Genomic DNA, 21,474 nt, shown 5'->3' with positions numbered 1-21,474 from the left:
ATACTTCACTCCAGAGCTCCTTCCACTAGGAAACTGTAGATCTGAAGTGGAAGGTCTTCACTTCTTGGTGTAGTGGATGACATTGGGATCCAGTTAACTGACCAGTTGGTTCAGTACTTGAATTTCTGCAAGATGGCTTTTCAGCAGGGCTATCTCCCTTAAGCGGTCTCATATGAAGCAAACCCAACGGCGTTACTGAGGCTGCGGATGCCAAATGCCCCAGGAGCCTCAGAAAAAGTTTCAGTGGGACCACTGTTCAGCTCTTGACAGTATTCGAGCAGTTCAGCACTGACCAGACACGTTCCTCTGTGAGGCGTGCTGTCTGGTGGACCGAGTCCAGCTCCATACTGAGAAAAGAGATCCTCTGCACAGGGGCGAGTTTGCACTTTTCCCAGTTAACTCGAAGACCCAACTGGCTGAGATGCCAGAGCACCCTTTGCTCGCACATGGGAATGGGGAATGGGGACTCCACCTTCACAGATGAAGGCAAGTCTCGATCTCAACGCTGAGATAGTCATGTTCCCACAGTTGGAAAATTAACTATTCACAAAAGCTGCTTCAGCGTGTTGAATGCCCAAACACGTGATGCCATGATTGTAACCGTCAGCTGGGGACAGGGAACTGAAAGGGTTCTAGGGTTACAGTCGTAACCTGAGATGTTTTCATCTTCGTAGAAGGAATACGAACTAAATTCAAGTTGAAATTTAAGTTGCTATATATTAAAGTTTTTTTTTTTAATATTGCTGTTCCAAACAACAGCAAGATTGTGAGTGTAATTTTCTGCAGTAATCCTTAAATTAATAATCTTATCTAGTTTGATCTATTTTTTTCCTCTAGCAATATCTAAGTGTAATGGTCTTTAATATCTGTTATGCTGTTATTCTGAGTTATTGAATGTCAGAAAAGTGTGGAATTTTACAACTAGAGACTTATTTTTTCCTGCCTATTATTTGAAACATCAACAATATGGATTCTCATGGTTAAAACAATAATCTAAATGAAATAAGATTCATACATGATAAAAAAGCATAAAGTAAAATCACTTTATTTATAAAAAAAATTAAATACACTTTTACATAAATTTATTAAGCTTTACTTCTATTTTCGCCCAGGCATCCATCTATAAAATTATCCTTAAAATACTTCAGTTATATGTCATGACACTTCTGTCAATCATTTAAGGCTCCACCCACAAATGTATGCATAAAGCATGTAATATTGTCCAAAATGCCCAATGTCCAAAACACTACAGCCTCTTCTTGTTAGTCTGAATAAGAAAGAAAGTGAAAACATTAATAATTAAATATTTAAATAAAAGCATCAACAACATGTGTCAAGAGGAAAGGCTAATAGATTGGGTTTTGTCTCTATCTACTGGGTATTCTTACTTGCTGGAAGATTTTCATACAGACACGAGTCCAGTTCAGGTTTACAATCATCAAGTTGAGCAGCCTTTATGAATGAAGACAAAGTAAAAACAGGAGTGTGTTATTTAAATTTCCATATTCTTAGTCAATATAGATATGTTCACACTGACATTGAGTGTTTAATTCCTTTTGGCTAAAGGTGAAGAGAGTTTAGTCTACTGTAGGAAACACTTACAACACTTACCGTTGCATTCTCATACACAGCACCACTCAATTCAATATAATAATAGTTGTGTTTTTCATGATCAGGTCTGGAATGATTCACCTTTGCCATTAAAGAAAAAAACAGAATAGAGAGAAAATAAATAATGTCATTATTATTTACAGAGAAATTATTTACAGCTCTGAAGATTGTAAGTGTAACCCCTCTCACCGCTCCATGCGGGTCTCAAACCCGGGTCTCCAGCATGAGAGTCAGGCGCTCTAACGAGGAGGCTAAAGACTGCAGCCTTTAGCATCTGTCGCTAGAGCGCCTATTGAGATCAGAGGAGTGAGGTTTACTCGCACAGCGACTACTAGCTGGCCTCCGTTACATAAGGATGGAAGGCATTAGACATTTAATTAAACATTTTATACAATAACTGGACTCACAACTTCATGTTTTCCTGGTCCAGTCTGAGACGACGAATCACCACCTGCCAAAAACAAGTGTCCTTTAATTAATGACATTATATCACATTTCAACAATTATGTGTTTAGTAAATGACATATTCAAATTGGAAATGGAGAGTTTCTATATCTAAAGTAGTTAGGAAAGAGTTTTACCTTGAGACTGATACTTCTTACAGAGAAACAGTAATAAGAGTCCAGCGATGATCAGAACCAGAAGAACCAGAACCAGAACCAGAGGAACGATCAGAGAAGAGCCTGAAAAAACTAGAGATAATAATAAGAGAATCGGATCAGTTTGAGCTAAATATCAGATTGTATGTTTATATTTCAGCACAAGGGCAACTGTTGACATGTTTGGAGACACTGATGTGAAGTTAGATGTAGAAGTTTTGAAAACAGAAGCCGATGATGATGATGGTGACGATGTCGTTTTTAGAACATCTGTATCCAAAACAATAGGAAAATGGAGGGATACATTTTTTTTTTTTTTTTTTTACAATTTTGCACAAGACACAGATCTTGACATCATGTCTTTTAATGGTTACTGATGTCATTTCTCTACCCATAATTCATGTTTTCTGATGCACAGACACCCAGAAAACAAAACCACAAGCTGTTCATTTAAGTTTGAGGAACTTATTAATAAGCACATATGTATATTTTCTCACTGTGAATAAAACAAAACAGCACAAATGAAGGACAAAAAAACAAACCAAAAAAATAAATAAAAATCTTTTAATCTGTAAGCACCCTTAACTTCAGTTGTAACTGTAGTGCAAGTGTGGTAAAGTGGACTAACATAAATACTGAAATCTGCACTTGTAATGTATCCAAATTACAACACTAGTACTAAAGTAAAAAATACTGTGGTAATACTGTCCAAATTGACACACTAATGATGCAACACCAAATGACCACAAACTTTCACACTTTGTTCAGATACCCAGTTCCTGAGTTCACACACTGCTGTATCTCTTCAAGAATATGACATGTAGATACTTCAGTATCTTCATCAATGGTTGATCTACTACAGGGCTCTTCAATTCTTTTCCCAGAGATCGGTCTTCCTGCAAAGTTCAGCTTCATCCCTGATCAAACCCAGCTGAACCAGCTAATGAAGATCTGCAGAAGCACAATCATTACAGACACGTGTGTTTGATCAGGGTTGGATCTGAACTCTGCAGATCTCCAGGAACAGGAATGAGCACCCCTGATCTATATCTACAACACAATCTATAACAGAGTTTCCCTAAACGGTAAGAAATGAGAATATGAATGTACCAGAACAGGACAAAAACATTTGCCTGACTTCGTCATACTCATATTCTAGGCAGAATGTGAGTCTGATACTGCTCCATAGGGCTTTCATTATGAGGCGTGTCTTAACCGAACCAGAAAAAAAAAAAAAAAACTCTGCACTCAATTGGATAGACCTACAACCAATCAGAGCAACACAGTGAGCGACGCATAGTTGTCAACAGAGCTCAACTGCACACACGCAGGAAGAAGTAGTAAAGTAATGATTAAAGTAATAATAAAGCACTCCATGAGTGCGACCAAAGGAGAAACCACAATGACCACAGCGTTTTCATTGCGTCCCATCTTCTTAGCGACCATCGGAGTCAGCTGATGAATTAAACTTTTGCAGAATCCCGTAGGAAGGACGGCAAACACATCTTTCCGATCGACAAATGCCTTGATTGTGGTTCTCTGTTCGTCTTTTAAAATGAATGCGCTGTCGAATTCTTTTATAACAGACACGATAGCGGAATCTAAACATCTCAATTCTCCAGCTGCAGTCGTCTTTGTTGAAAACCAATTCAACCCAAGCGCTCTTTGGTGATGTGGGTGATTACGTAACCGCAGATCATCTGTCCATCATCGATTAAAGCCCGCCCTGGCAATTTGATTGGCTCGGCCTTCTGGGAGCCGAGCATAATTACTTAATTACTTAATAATAATTACATAAATCGAGTCCAGACCGAACTTCCCGACCAAAAAATTTTGTGGGCGGGGTTCGGGCTGGCACCCAGGCTACAAAAACATCTGAACATCAACTGATGTTTCAAATGAACCAATTTCATTATACATATAAAGAGTGACATGACGAATAAAACTATCACAAACACATGACGAGTGCATTTGCAGAACAGCACCATAGATCTAAACACTTTTAACTGCACAGACTGAAGTAATACTGAATGCAGCTCAGATTTGTGATGACACTTCCTCTTTTGTAATTGTGGTTTGTGGCTTTGTTTTATCAGACATCATGTTACTTCTACATTAAAATAATCCTGTGTGCAAATCTACAAGAACAGAATAAACCTGGTTCTTCATTCTATTCCCACATTCAAGCAACATGATGCAAGACACACATCACTGAGAAAATCATCCGTACCTGTAACATTGATCAGGACTCGTGTGATGAAGATCTTGTGTCCTTGATCAGACTGAACTCCACACCAGTATTCTGAATCTTCTTCAGTCACATGACTGATGCTTCCCGTCAGGAGCTGCTGTTCTCTGTCATCATACAGCCGGATCTTTCCCTCATCCCTCCATCTTCTGCTCTCCTTCACAGACGTCTCTTTAGCACAGAGATCAGCTCCAGATCTCCAGCACAGAAACTTCACATCACGAATGTGGGATTGTGGGTATTTGCAGTTGATGTTCACAGATCCTCCTGCAGAAGCTGATAGACTGATGCTCTTCACACAACAATCCTCTGTTTAAGATCCAGATAAAGTGCAGCAATGTTACAATCACCAGATATATTCATGGATTCTGTCAAATAATGCATAAATGACTGAAAGCAGCTCACCCTTCTTAATGTCCAGATTAAACTCAGAGAAGAAACTGTAATCTTCAGAAACTTTGACTATAATCTTATATTCTCCAGAGTCGTTCTCATTCAGATCTCTGATAAACAGAAGTAAGAGTCCTGCAGATCTGTCATCATGAACGGAGAATCGTCTGTCATGTTTCCATTCTGCTGTTCTGTTAGTGTTTATTACAGTAAAACACTGATCTGCAGTTTTACAGACGTCTATCACAGGATTCTCTTCTTGAATCTCATATTTGAAGTTTATAATGACGTTTCCTCCTGAATATCCACTTACAGTCATGTTCTTTTGACCTGTTAAACACAAACCCAGTATTATTGTTTATAAAATCAAGTCAGTAATGATATTTCATCTTAATTTAATGACAAACACATCTGTTATCTGTTGCTCCCCGTTGGATTGCAACCTTGTAGTGGTCGGGGAGCTTGTGTGTCTCAATGACCCCTAGAGCTATACCAGATGCTATATATCGTCAGATGCTAGGATGAATGCCATTGGTGAAAGCCGAAAGGAAGCCAGTGACAGGAAGGTGGAAATTCTGAATGCCAAACTTAAGACTAGGTTTTTGGAATGTAAGAACAATGTACGATACAAGCAAATTAGCACAAGTGACATCAGAGATGAGAAGATATAACATAGATATACTTGGAGTAAGTGAAAGCAGATGGACAGGACCAGGGAGACTCACAACAAGCACAGGGGAAACAGTGCTATACTCGGGAAGAGATGACCACCAACATAGGGAAGGAGTAGCCATCATTCTGAAGAAAGGAGTAGAGAAGAGCTTGATGGAGTGGAAACCTGTCAACAGTAGGCTCATGAAGATTAGGCTGAGGGGGAAGCAAATTAACACAACTATCATCCAGTGCTATGCTCCAACAAATGACAGCGATGACACCTGGAAGGATGAATTCTACAAACAACTGCAGGCTATATTGGAAACTACACCCAGACACGACATGAGGATAGTGATGGGGGACCTAAACGCCAAGATGGGTAACAGCAACACAGAACACGATAGGGCGATGGGAAGGGAAGGTTGCGGTGTCATGAATGAGAATGGGGAAAGGTTAGCAGAGTTTTGCACCATGCATGACCTTGTCATTGGGGGAACCCTGTTCCAACACAAGGTCATTCACAAGCTAACTTGGTACTCTCCAAATGGAAAGGATCAAATTCAAATAGATCATCTCATGATAAATGGCACATGGAGATGCTCTTTACTTGATGTTAACCCTCTGGGGACCAAGCTGTTTTTGGGGTCCTTGAGATGTTCTGACATGCTCTGACATTTGTGCTTTTTTCAGTTATTTATAAACATGTTAATGGCAAAGGTGTAAATTCACTCTATATAGCACAAACAGGCCTACCATAATATGCGAGCAACATGTATGTAGATGTTTGTATTTTTAAGAGAATAATGTTTATGCGTGGTTATTTAAAAAAATAAAAATTAAAGTTGCTGAAATAAGACCACAAAACTCATACAAAATATGTGCCCACAAGACTTTTGACTAATGGATGTTGTCTCTTCGAGTTCTAGCTTCAAAATTATGTGAAAATAGTCTTGCTTTATCGTTCACAAAAAAAAATACATTGATTTAAATGGTGTAAAACAGGTTTTGCTTGGAAAGCCAATATGTGAGGGGGAGGAGTAGTTTACACCTTAGATTACAATGTCCCACCCACTCTGCATAATGACTCTGCATAATTAGCCATTCATTCAGGTGTGACACTGACTGAGCCACAATGCAAGGACAAAATAGCCTATATATTTTGAAGAAGACTTATATTGACCATTTAAGATTTTGCTTACATCTATCTTGTAAATATGTTTTGCTATTTTATTAAAAAGGTTACAATTACAACAATAATTACAATTTCAGCAATATTTCTGCAAAAAAGTACTCTTTCTTTGTAAAAAAAAAAAAAAAAAAAAGATTATAGGCCTACATTTTATCATATGTATTCATTAGTTTGAATATAGCCAACATTGGAACATCTTAGTCTATGACTTTATTTTTGACAAAATAGTATTTTATATATATATATATATATATATATATATATATGAGCAGAAAAGCTTATTTGATGTGACAGTATATTCTACAGTAAAAACTGTACCCAAATCTAGTCAACAATTGTCTTTCATACTTCGCCTGACTGTAACGTTGCTTTTATGAAATATTAGGGCATAGCCTATAAATGTTAATTTGCAGTTTAATACGTTGCTTATACAAATACATTTTATTTCAACATATTTCAGTCGATTTTTACTCATCTCAGTAGGCTATAGCAAAGCAGTTTATTCTTTCACACACAGACGCGGGATTCATATTTAGGCTAAACAGTCTTTACAAATATGTACCCTTCATTCATCTCACAGAAACGCGATTCATATTTAGGCTTAACAGTCTTTACAAATATGTACCCTTCATTCATCTCACAGAAACGCGATTCATATTATAGAAATGCGATTCATCTTTTTGTTTACATAGGCCTACACTAACGTTATTCCATAACGTTATTCCACATTAACACTTGAGAAAGGATAACTTAGCCTACCTCACTCCTCAGCGGGATCTGCTCCTCATATTGCTCCTCATATCAGCACGGAAACTTTTCTCCATAAGGTAGGCTATATTATGCCTCTTTGTTTACAGCTGATGTGGGGGCGTTTCACAGACTGAAATGGTTCTCAGAATTTGCGTTTGAATAGCACGCGCTCTCCGGGGAGTGGTCAAATTACTTTTGAATGGCTCGTAATGAGCTCGACTGGAGTCGCTCTCTTTTTATACAGATTACATAAGCTGATAATATTTGTTTTTTATATAAATTACTTCATTTAAAAGCTGCGATCTCAAGCTTTATGCCCGTGGGTCTGTTTGCCTGTTTGACTGAATTTTCGCGGAGTTATAGATCATTTTCGAACGCGTTTCAAATGGGAGTTTACTGACAGAGAGAAGGCAGAAATAGCATCATGTTAATTTTTCTTTATTTGTCAAAAAGCAAAACACTTTATTTTTATTGTGAGTATACAGAAAAAAAATAGAAACTGAACAGGATCGATTGATGTATTACACAAAAATGAAAGATCAAAATTAACAGAGCATTTTGTGTTTATTTTTCATTGCTAAAAAAAAACCGAGCAAAACGCGTGGGCGTGTTTTTGGTCCCCAGAGGGTTAAGGTCAAACGAGGAGCAGACGTTGGTAGCGATCATCACCTGGTAACAGCTGTGCTGAGAATAAAGCTTAGGAAAACAGGAAGCAGAAAGACAGCCAGAAAGCAATTTGATGTCGGAAAGCTACATGATACCAAGGTCAGAGGTTGTTTTGTGCTACAACTAAAGAACAGATTCCAGGCATTAGCAGATATGTTGGATCATACAGCGCCAAAATCAGACGATATCAACACTATGTGGGAACAGACCAAAACAGCCTATGTGAAGACCAGTGAAGCCTGTCTTGGATACAAGCACAAGGAAAAGAAGGAATGGTTAAGTGATGACACATGGTAAACTGTAGAAAATAGAAGGGTCTTAAAGAAGAAAGTAAATGAGACAAAGTCTGAACGGCTTAAAGAAAATACAGGAAACAGTACCAAGAAACAAACAAAGCAGTGCGAAGGAAAGCCAGAGCAGACAAGCGAGCATATCTAGAAGAACTTGCAAGTCAAGCAGAAGAGGCAGCTAGGAAAGGGGAGCAAGGAAAAGTCTACAAGATCACCAAAATAGTGAGTGGCAAACACAGACGAACAACTGAGGCACCAATAGTAGACAAAAAGGGTCAGCTATTGACAACTGAGTCACAACAAGAAGCTCGATGGGCAGAGCACTTTCAGGAAGTTCTAAATAGACCACCACCCACAACAGAACCAGATGTCCAGCATGCAGAGAATGACCTGGACATTAGCATTGAACCACCATCAAAGGAAAAAATTGTCTCAGCCATTAAATCCCTAAAAAATGTATGCATAACCTGAATGCAGAGCTTTTCAAAGCAGACCCAGACCTCGCCTCCAAAATACTTCAACCACTATTCAAAACTATCTGGGAGGAAAAGGAAATACCTGATGACTGGTCGGAAGGAATTATCATAAAGATACCAAAGAAGGGCAACTTGAGAGATTGTAACAAATGGCGCGGAATCACACTCCTATCGATACCAAGCAAAATCATGGCAAAAATCATTGAGCAGCGTCTTACAGAGGCAGTAGATAAGAAACTCAGGAATGAACAGGCAGGATTCCGTAAGGGGAGAGGGTGCATTGACCAGATATTTGCACTTAGAAATATCATAGAACAATGCACAGAATGGCAGAGGCAAATGTACATCAATTTTATAGACTTTGTAAAGGCATTCGATAGTATACACGAGACGGCCTCTGGAACATCTTAAGGATGTATGGAATTCCACAACACATAGTGGACCTCATTAAGACCTTTTATGCCAACTTCAAATGCCGGGTGGGAAACAGTAGCCTGGCATTCCAGGTAAAGACAGGAGTCAGACAAGGATGTGTGATGTCAGCATTGCTCTTCAACATCGTTATCGACTGGGTGATGCGCCGCACAACAGAAGACAAAACAAGAGGTATACTATGGACCCTCTTCTCAACATTGGAAGACCTTGATTTTGCTGATGATCTGGCTCTAGTTTCACACACTCACCAACACATGCAAGAGAAAACATCACGTCTCAGCTACAGTACTTTGTACAGCAAGTTGGCCTGAAAATAAACCAGAGGAAATCTGAAGTGATGGTGCTAAACATCTCAGATCCATTACCAATACATGTGAATGGAGAAGCTCTACTAACAACAAATGAGTTATCTTGGGAGTACTGTAAGATATGATGGGGGTGCACACAATGACATTAAAAAACAGAATCAACAAAGCCAGAAATGCATTCAGAATGCTAAACAACATATGGAAGTCTCAGCAGTACACTGTAAAACCCAACAAGTTAAGCTAACTCATTTCATTTGAGGAAACCGATTACCTCAATTCAATTAAGTTTATAAAAACAATAGTTATGAGTACTCTGAATTTATTTTAATCGAGTCCACTAAAACAATAATATTTCTTGATACACAATTAAACTTTACACTGCATTTAAATACTTTATATAGCTGAAACTTTACTTTATTGAGTAAAAACAGTGAAATGACAAACTTTAAATGAACTCAGAGCACTTGCAGTTACTGTTAGCTCACAATGTCACACACAAAGTCAAATTCAATAAGTTAAGCTAACTTATTACATTTGAGGAAACCGATTGCCTTAATTCTTTTAATTTTAAAAACCAATAGTTATGAGTACTCTGCAATTATTTCAGTTGAGTTTAATAAAAGTAGATTTACATTGCAGTCAAGAAATTAAGTGATTAATTAAGTGATTATTGAGCATTAGTGATTAACACCTGCTGTTAACAAGCAGAATCGATGAAGGAAAGAGAAACACAAGAACTACAACTGACTTCAGACACAGCCTTAGATGAAATCAACTCAAAATAAAAGATGTTTAAATCTCTAAAGATCTCAGCAGAGGAGGATTAAACCACTACACAAACAGCATTACCAGCTTCACTTATTACTAAACAGTTTGGCGTTTGTCATGCTTCTACAGAAGTTGTTATTGAGAATGAACAGAGGGTTAGATGATAATGATTTATTGAGTTTCATTTAAAGACACCATGATAGTGATCAGTGTTTGCTTTAGTTGGGCTCTTGACCCTTGACTTTATAACACCAGTTTTTCCTCTGGCTGCTGTAACTGAGTGTTTATAAAACACATTTGTTATGGCACATATGCCAAAAGAAAATATGAGCATGTGGTTATGTTTGAATGATAAAAATCATCATTTAGTGACTTGATTCTCTGATCTTTTCCAGAGCCTAATCTCTGATTAGACAGGTGATGAATTACTTGTATTACTTATTATAATAGAACTGATTCTGCTGTAAGGCCCATTGTTGTGACAATCAGATTTTAACAACCTCTATGGTATCATGCTGACTTACACAGTAATCAAGAATCAGCATATGAATCTCAACAATGGTGACCATTAAAAAAAAGTGATTTATGCCGCAATGGATGCTGGGAGCCATGGATAAGTTTTGTATTATGGTAGTACCCAGCATGCATTGCAGCATGAATCATTTTTTAATGGTCACCATTGTTGAGATTCATATGCTGATTCTTGATGTCTGTGTGAGTCTTAGTAATGCAATACCTTTTATGTGAAACCTTTTGTGCACAACTATTTGTAAAATCCTTCGTATTATCTGATGGTCACAACATGGCTAGCTCTTATGCTGTAGAATCACAGATTTGAGTAAAACTAATAAGTTGCCCTTTTAATCAGAGATCAGACTCTGAATGAAATCAGTGAATCAAGTCACTAAATGATGATTGTCGTCATCATCAATCCTTCACCATCAACACCCGATCAGACTTTTCCTTGGCTTTTGTGCCATAACAAATATGTTTTATAAACACTCAATTATAGCAGGCAAAGAAAATCTTACGTGCAAAAGTCAAGGGCCAAGAGCTCAACTAAAGCAAACGCTTATCTCCATCATGGTGACCTTAAATGAAACTCAAATCATCAACTTCTAAACCTTTGTTAATTCTAATAAGAACATCTGTAGACGAATGGCAGTAATAAAGTCAAACTGGTTAATAATAAGTGAAGCTTGTAATGTTGTTTGTGGAGTTGTTTAATCCTCCTCTGCTGAGATCTTGAGATATTTAATGTCTTCTTTTATCTCCAGTTGATTTTGCTGTGGCTGGAAGTCAGTTGTAGTTCTTGTGTTTCTCTTTCCTTCAGTGATTCTGCTTGTTAACAGCAGGTGCTCATCACTAATGCTAATGCTCAAAAATGTTCTATAATTCATTCAGTTTGAGTTCTGTTTCAGTCATTCAAGTTTCGGTAATATTTGAGTGCTGTGAACTCAATTTTATTTAGTACATATTACTGTTAGGTTTTACAGTGTATAGAACCAAGACAAAACTCAAATTATATCAGAGCTGCGTTCTATCCACCCTACTGTATGGCGCAGAATGCTGGAGAATGACAGCAAGTGACATATGCCAACTGTCAGTCTTCCACACAAGGAGTCTGAGAAGAATCTGTCGTATTTTTTGGCCAAACAAGATATCAAATGAGGATCTATTAACAAGATGTCAACAAGACAGCATGGGTAGCATTGTAACAAAGCGGCGCTGGAACTGGATTGGCCATATTTTGAGAAGAGAGCAAGACAGCATCCCAAGAGTAGCCCTTCATTGGACACCCGAAGGTAGAAGAAAGAGAGGACGACCAAAGATCACCTGGCATCGCACAGTAGAGGAAGAAATGAAATCTAAGAACCTGACATGGGGAGATGTCCAGAAAATAGCCCAGAATCGACCAGAGTGGAGGACCTTCATTGCTGCCCTACATGCCAGAGGCATAATGGGCAGTAAGTAAGTAAGTAACATCTGTTATGTGTTTCACATGTGAACGTCAGTAATTAACACAAACCCAGATTATTTGTCGTTTGTTCTCAATATAAACACATATCTGCTCACTTTGCTGCAACATTTATTACAGTTTTTTACGATTGCTATGACAGATTTTTCAATACATTTAACAATTTTCCAAAACTCTTAACACAGTTAGCACTACATCCGTCTGTGTAAGCTATGCTATTAACACATTTCTTGTTGCTTTAACACAAAATGCATACAATTAACACAAATTTAAAATGCTTGAACTTCTTTTACACACAAGCTCAAACAAGACCAAAACAATGGATTTTTACTGCCAAATTTACCAATGCTGTAACACTGTATGTCAGAACAGATAACACCATGTTCTAAACCTAACCTTACATGCTAAAGTCAAAGTAAACAGCTGCTTATATTGTGAATTGAAACACAAATATATCCCCTGTATTTTATTCTGTTCTTCCTGAGAAACAGCTGATTGAATTATGCAAATAATTAGAAGATCTTTTTATTTTTTTTATTCTTCTGCTTTTTCTGTTCGTATATTTTGTATTTTCACATCATTCCATTGCTAGTGAGAAACAGCTGATTGAAGTTATGCAAATATGGGACAATGTGGCATTCCACCATTCCCGTCTAGTCACAGCCTGGTTTGACGCCCATCAGAGGATGATGACCATTTTCCTTGCCCCTTACTTCCCTTTCCTCAACCCCATTGAGGAGTTTTCTCAGCCTGGAGATGAAAGGTTTTTGACCATAGTCCACAGGACCAAATGTCCCTCCTGTATGCAAAAGATGCTGTATACCAAGACATCACAGCTGAACACTGCCAGGGGTGGATAAGGCATGTTACTGTAAAAGATTCTTCCCAAGATACCTTGCCAGGGAAGATATCAGGTGTGATGTGGATGAGAACATGTGGACAAATGCAGAAGACCGGGCAGATTAGAAGATGACCTTTTCTGTTTGTATATTTTGTATTTTCACATACAGTAATACTGTAAATGGCAGCTATATTGCATATTTTTGTTATCTTGCAGAAATGTCCTGTTGCAAATAAAGCCGTTACAGCAGTAATTCTGTCTTCTTTTTTTCATAAACCATACATTCCATAAAGCTACTCTAAGAAGGGTCATTTATTTTGTTGTATTGAATTTCTGCTGCAAAAAAACAACAACAAAATGCATTTACATTACAAACAAAACAAAAATGTAGAGAGACTTCAAAAGAAACTGCAGTGCAAAACACAATCTATGATCAATACAATATCTATAGATATAATAGATATAGTATAATATACCTATAGAATAATATGTCTGTTGTATAAGGGCAGACCTGACACATATAAAGTAATGCAGTTTCTGTAATTCCATCTGATGTTAGTGTTTTTTATGACATTGTGCTATGATTGACTATATGTTCCTGGTGGAAGAGAACATGTGTTAATGTTTTGGTAGACATAGTGTATTGTGTTAGTGTATTATTGTATTTTGAAAATTAGTTTTGCAGTTTAGTTTATAATGTGTGATTTTGAGCATGAAATTAACCGTTTTGCCAATTGTGTGTTTTAGGTGTGTTGGTGCGTTAAGAGTTTAGGAAACTTGTTAAATGTATTGAAAAATCTGTCATAGCGATTGTAAAAAACTGTAACTTTCGCCTACCTGTGTTTATCATTTTGAAACCTAAGTGTATCACAGTGCAAAATGTGTTTTAGTGAGTGAGAATGTGTTCAGAGTTTTGAAAAAAGAGTGCATGAGATTTGCAAACTGTGTTTTAACTACCTGAACTTGTTTAATGTTTTACAGAAAGAGTGATTTATTCCACAAATTGGTTTAGACTATTGAGAATTTGGTTCAGAGAATGGGGTTTAGTGTTTTAGCAATTCAGACAAACTGTAATGCAAGTCATGATTGTGAGTGTAAATCTTACATCAAGAGACAAAAAGGTTGTTGATGGCGTCTGTAATGAGTTTCACATGTGAACATCAGTAATTACATTCAGTGTTGAGTATCGTGATGTTGTGGAGATCATCATGAGTTTGATTGTCTCAGTTACTCACCTGTTAAAACCTTCAGATTCACTTCAGTGGAGGGATCTGTTCCAAACCTTTCAGTTCCACAGTAGTACGTGTCAGAATCCTCTTCTCTCAGATCTCTGATGGTCACAGTGAAGACTGATGAACTTCTGTTGTCATACAGAGAGAATCTTCCAGCATCAAACCATTTATCTTTAATATCAGTCTTGATTCTGTCTGTGCACTCTGACCACTGTCCTTTACAAAAATACTTTGCATTCTCTGAATATCCTTCATCATATTTGCATGTGATCATCACTCCGCCTCCAGAATATCCTGTCACACTCATGGAGCTCACGACACCTACAACAAACCAGCATTAAAACACTTTAATTTACACAGAAATGAACTTTCTTCAACAGTCAATAGAACAACATGAACTGAAGTTAAAGACTCTCCTCATCAATTCTGTGCTGTTTTTCATGATCTACTCTGAGTTCAGATTCTTACCAGGAATCATCAGCAGAGTGAAAGTCCAGATGATCTTCATTCTTCTCTCTTATTAAATGATCTTCTCTGTTGTTAGTAGATTCAGTTCTTCTGAAGCTCTCGATGTGTGTTCAGAAGAGTTTTGAGTGTTTCTTTCCTGGTTACATGTTTAACATGAAGAGCTGAATGTGCCAGAGACACCCACTTCCCCTTAGAGAGAGAGAGAGAGAGAGAGAGAGAGAGAGAGAGAGAGAGACTCTTTTAGGTCTTCTTTAATGATTAAAAATAAACATAATAGACCTATATTTTTTCAAAAGTAAAAACCATTAAAACATTCATATATTTATATTTTCCACAGAACAGATATAATAATAATAATAATAATAATAATAATAATAACACTCCTGAACACTCATAAATTAAATACAAAACCTCCCTGAACATCAGCTTCACATATAAAACCATCAACTCCCCACACATCATTAATGAGGCTAAAACGCACATATTCCATTGTTAATCTCTTCTTTATAAAACCTCTCATCATCAAAACAGTGTCCACACTTTTCCTCCCTTCTACCTTAAACTCAGCGTGGTTTGATGCATGATTCTCTGGTTTATTAATAAAATGTTTTGCTTTATTTAGGTTTCAGCTGTTGTTGTTGTTATTTGTTTTGTTTATTTGGAGACCATTTTGTTCATTCTGTTTCTCGTTATAGGAACCGAGGCTTCAGGGCAGGCCGCTCATAGGCCCTCGTGTGTGGTGGTGGGATTCTGTCACGGAGTGCTGTGTGTTCATGCTTGACCTTATTGGTGTATATATATATATATATATATATATATATATATATATATATATATATATATATCTGATATAGGAGTCTTGTGCTCATTAAACTAGTTTCTCTGCCATTGGTAAGCCTCGGCCTCCTTTTCATGTTTTTTTTTTTTTTAATGTTTGTATGTGTAACCTGCTCCTTCAGTCTTTTAATGTTTTAAGATTACTGCTTGTTGATTGCAATAAAACTTTTTGTATCTTTTGGTATCCACGTCCCAGGCCCTCCTTTTGATAACCACGTTCATGTGTGTCCTTTGTAGGTGGTTAAAATCATTAATATTTATATTTCCCTGTTTAACCCTTTAGAACCTGAAGCTAAAATAGGTGTTTTTCACATAATTAGATTTTTCGACTGTAAAATTCTAAAACAATGTGCTATCTTCATGTGCTTTTTCAGAAAAAGATAAGCTTTCAACAAATTACAGTTATTGACCATTATTGTGTGTGGTGAGTTTGTAAATAGAATTTAAATAGACAAAAATACAAAAAAAACGAGAATAAATTAACTGATTTTTATTTAGAAAAAAAACAGAAAACATCATGAACGAAAGAAACTAACACTTTAAAGTTGAAAAATGACCTATAATACATATATACAAGTCTTTTTTGTGACATTGGGTGGCACAGTTTTCATTTAGGACACTTTTTTTCATACACGCACACATACAAATGCACGCATTCATAGGCACGCACACATGCACTCAACATGCTTAGATACGTGAAAGAGTAACGGCCATCCGCCTCCCAAATTTCATTAAAAATCATCCCAATCCCCTCTTCTGCTGTCTAACACTTCTTTCGCTATGTATTTGTTTGTTTCTTTTATTATTTTATGCAATCCAAAACACTCTAACCTGCTACGCGTCGTATCTCTCTGTTCAAATCCTTCCTTCCCGCGCTGCTGTCATTTGCAGATGGAAAGCATGACATTACCGTATTGGCGAAAAGCGCATGATGTCTACTTTCAGGAACTATTTGAATTATTTTGATAGTGCAAACGGTTGAAGAGTTACTGTTACATGAATACAGCTTGGTTGGCTGTGTCGTCGACGACACATCCGGTTTTAAAGGGTTAACAGGGTGGCGTAGTCAGCTATATTGTATGGAGGTTGCTTGCTCTCACCTCAATGCGGCGTCCCGCTACACAGTATATAATATTCTTATCCATGATAAAAGACGTTCTCCAAACCCATAACACATAAGAACCTTGAAAAGATAGAGATGATCTACACGATCAAACGCTTTCTCCTGATCCAGAGAAAACAGACCAAAATCAACATTATATATTCCATCATAATCCACTAATTATTAAAAACTAATTATCATAAATGGACCTTTTTGGTATACAATATGTCTGTACTAACACATCAAGAACACCTTTAAGTCTGTTTGCCGAACACTTTAATAAGATTTTATAATCGGAACATAAAACAGCTACTGGTTTCCAGTTTTTTAGCGGACAAAGGTCTCCCTTTTTTGGGATCAAAGAGAGCACTGCTCGTTGACAACTTTCTGATAGAACCTCAGCTTTCTACTTTTCTTGTAAAACTTTGAAAAAGTCTCTTCAGATTATTCCCCAAAAAGTTGTATAAAATTCTGCTGGTAATCCAATGATTCCTGGTGCATGACCAGATGAAAGTTGATTCACTGCTTTTGTAACTTCTTCAAATGTCAGATCAGAGTCTAAGTCTTTAGTCTAAGCAAGTTGTTAAAAAGGTCATCTGCGACAAAATATCCTGTGCACTCTTTAGCATATACTGTAAGTCCACATAGAAATCAACAGCAAGTCTCCTCATTTCCAAAGGATCTGAAGTAGCATTCCCATCAGGTGTGCGTAATGCATGCATATAATTAGTATGAATACACTTCTTATTGAAATTAAAAAAATAATTTTGAGGGAGCATCCATATTATGTAATGAAACAAAATGGGATTTTACAAGAGCTCTTTTTACCTTTTCATTTAACATATTAGCTCTTGTCTCTTCTGACTAAGATCATCTTGTAAGTTTACATCATTTTGATCAATTAACATATTTTGAATTTTTTAAATATCTTTCTCTAATTTTGCCATTTCATGTTTAATTTGACAGGAAGTGTGTGCCATAAACTGTTGACAGAAAAGCTTAATCTGCGTTGTCCCTATTACACCACCACTGAAGCAGATTTTCCAACGCATTCTCATCCTAGGGCGTCATATACTGACACTTTTGACATTTCGTCTACATCAGTGGTCTCAAACTCAATTCCTGGAGGGCCACAGCTCTGCACAGTTTAGCTCCAACCAGCTCCAACTCACACCTGCAAGGAAGTTTCTAGTAATCCTGAAGACCTTGATTAGCTGGATCAGGTGTGTTTGATTAGGGTTGGAGCAAAACTGTGCAGAGCTGTGGCCCTCCAGGAATTGAGTTTGAGACATCCAACGCACATGGCACCCTTTAGCGTCAATATGACACGCACAGAGCTTTGTTCGGTTATGGGTAGGTTTAGGTCTGGGGTAGGGTTAGGGTTAGACCGCTAGGAGGCGCCTTCTGGCCCATGTCTATCTGCGTCTCATATTGACGCTAAAGGGTGCCATGTGCGTTGGATGTAGACGAAATGTCAAAAGCGTCAGTATATGACGCCTTGGGATGAGATCGGGCTGGATTTTCACAATCATTTTTTTTCTTCAACCCAACAATTCCAAAACATTTGAAAAATTCTCATAAAAATTAACATCTTGAATTAATTTATCAAAACGACAGTAAAATAATTGTGGTTTTGTTTCTGATAAAATAACATTCACTGTAATGAGCTGATGATCAGAGATACAAGGTGTGATATGTAAGGGATAATGTAGAGCGAGGCGGTTGTTGGTCTTGAATCAGCCTGAAGGGGTTGTATTCGCTATAACAACCGCCTCACACTACATTATCCCGCTTATTACATGGCTACCTGCCAAATAAATCAATAATTTGACACAAAATATTGATTTAAAAAGGAATTTATTGATTTAAAAACGATTGTATTGCTTCCGCAAAAGAAAATAGTCCGTTCCGTCTCTATGGTTAGAATCCTGCGTCCATAGCAACACTCCGTTTTTCATGGCAACGGTGTGTTATACTTAGCAGCGGTCTGTTATCAAGAAATAACAGACCGCAGTCTACATTTAATGACACATATTAATGTGTCAGTTGCCTTGTCCTTCTTGAATGCATCACATGTCTCTAAACATGCTTAAATACTGTTTCCTCTTTTGTAGGTGAGAAAAACAAATGCATGAACTTTTGACATCAGGATCACAGTGTTGATCACGTGACCTTCATTAAGCGATGGAGAGACGCTGAGGGACGTGACACCGAAGAGGAAGAGGAAGAGGAAGAGGAAGAGGAAGAGGAAGAGGAAATCAGTCCTGTTAGAGTAACGCTTGAGGCCTTTTCACATACCAAATATTTCAGCTCTAGTAATGGAAGTCCTGGCTTCTAAATAAAAGATCCAGATTGGGAATTTTCTGGACAAACCTGAAATAGACACTTTTTTTTGAGCATCAGAAACAACATTTATGAATCTTTATGGATCATGTAAAATGTTAATGTTGATTTGAAATATGTTATTAAAATGTGACTTTGGGCAACAGTTTTTCAGGATATTTCGCCCTTCAAGCATATAGGAGTTCCTACCTGAACTCCTGCCAAAGGGTTCCTGCCTAAAAGGGTTGCAAATAAACTAACTTTCCTTGAAAGGGACTTTGATTATGTTGTATCACCAAAAGGTGAAGGTCCAGTAACTAAAGTCGGCACTTAAAGAGAATTTAAGACTATCTTCACCTCCATATTGTGATGCATTTTGTGAAGTGGATTATCAAACAAGCGGAAAAAAAATGAGTGGGACTTGTTGATTGGATTGTCGAAAGTCGGCATTGCAAGGATCCATGGGTACTAGTGTTGACACTAGTAATTTATTGAATAAAGATGAATTCAAAATGTTAAATATTTAAAGTGAATTTAATATTTAAACAGTTGTATTTCTACACAGAGCTTAAAAATGTTTAAGTGATACAAAAACTAATAAACAAATGGTTTGCATTACATATCTGATCCAGGCGATATGATTTTATTTTTAGCGCTGAAAAGACACCAGCTTCTCCCTGAAGTCAGAGGGCTTACACTGGGCATGTAACCCATACACAAAAGAAATATATTTAAATATATTTTAAAGTGTCAAAAATATATGTGGTATATATTCCAAATACATTGAAATATATTTGCATTTTTAAATATATTCCGAAATATAACAAAAATATATGATGTTTAGCTTGCTACCCATACACAAAAGAAATATATATAAATATATTTTAAAGCGTCAAAAATATATGTAGCATATATTCCAAATACATTGACGTTGTCCACTTATATTTATCATTTTGAAATATATTCTGAAATATAACAAAAATATATGATGTTAAGTGTGAAATATATTTACATTTATAACATGTAATGTAAAATATAAGACAAAATATATGGTCATACAATGTTTAGCTTGCTAAAGAAGGGTCGAAAATGTATTTTGATCATAGTAATTCCTCTACCTTTTCCCCAATACACAACAGTAGGCTACCATATTTCACTACTGTATTATGACACACAGCTATAATAAATACTGTACTTACATTTAAATGACTGCAATGTAAAATGACAGATATTTGCTTTCCTAGGTGTCACGTACCTAACACTAAGTGCAATTATTAGATTTATTGTTGTTTTATTGACATCTTTCCTGAAGTCATTTAAATATTGAAAATATGCACAATATTTATGATGCAAGTATAACAGTAACACTCCAACAGTGAAGTACACTTAAACAATAGATAGAACTCAGTGTCTAACACTGCATACACACACTATTAAATAACTGTATTCAATTCTGTAAAAATAGGGAAAAAACTCTGCATTCTGTGTGTTGTTTCCTACATAAAATTGTCATTATAGGCCAATAAAGTCAGTAAAGGGGCAGTCGTGGCCTACTAGTTAGGGCTTCGGGCTTGTAACCGAAGGGTTGCCGTTTTGATCCCCGACCAATAGGAAAAATGTGGGTGGGGGAATTTTGAATTTTCATTTTTACAGTAACATACTGTAGATTACAGTAAAGAACTGTACAATTAACAGTATATTACTGGCAACAGTGTTGCCAGTATTTAACTGTAAAAAAAAACGGTAAGGTCTAACAGTGTAGGTAATGAAGATATAGCCTATTAACAAAAATAAATCTTATTAGGCCTATATAATATATCATATAAAAAAAAAGGTATATATAAAATATAAAAAAGCCTATATAAAATATATTTTCAAAAAAGGCCTCATTGATTAATTTTGCATGATTGGGGGCTGCTACTATTTGCTTAAGCTTTTTGAACGTGTGATAAAGGCGCGATAGGCTGTCAATTTTATGTGGATAAAGGCATATTTTGTATATGACTACACATGTCCTTATAAGGGCAAACAAAGATGTCGTTTTAACGACATAACATCTCGTTATTACGAGAAAAAGATGTCATTTTAACGACATAAGATCTCGTTATTACGAGAAAAAGAAGTCGTTAAAACGACATAAGATCTCGTTATTACGACATAATTGGGGGAAAAAAATAATATGTATGTGGCAGCAATGCGTCACCGTAACACTACATGGTTGAGATGAGTTCCTAGAAATAGCACAGACGATTAATATCATCATTATCATCAATCGTCATTATCAGGATAATGGAGATGCTGGAGACTCGT

At 36.7% G+C, this 21,474-nt stretch overlaps 1 protein-coding gene across 5 annotated transcripts in view; it reads right to left on the bottom strand.

Annotated features, from left to right (window-relative positions):
• Positions 1–21,474, bottom strand: part of LOC311286028 (polymeric immunoglobulin receptor-like) — a 59,019-nt gene that overhangs the window by 28,439 nt on the left and 9,106 nt on the right. The window contains exons 2-3 of one of the 5 annotated variants that reach the window (XM_084402030.1): positions 14,904–15,092; positions 14,439–14,756 (exon numbers count right to left, since the gene is read on the bottom strand). The exons of the other annotated variants lie outside the window; for them this stretch is intronic. Of the exons in view, the coding sequence (XP_084258156.1) occupies positions 14,439–14,756; positions 14,904–14,943 (358 nt within the window). The 5' untranslated portion in view covers positions 14,944–15,092. The remainder of the gene's footprint in view (positions 1–14,438; positions 14,757–14,903; positions 15,093–21,474) is intronic. 5 annotated transcript variants of the gene reach the window in all.

Source organism: Rutilus rutilus (genome assembly GCF_951802725.1).
Source record: "Rutilus rutilus genome assembly, chromosome: 2".
NCBI classification, from domain to species: Eukaryota; Metazoa; Chordata; class Actinopteri; order Cypriniformes; family Leuciscidae; genus Rutilus; species Rutilus rutilus.
Note: the sequence above shows the minus strand (reverse complement) of the source record. Positions and strands in the feature narration are given on the sequence as shown.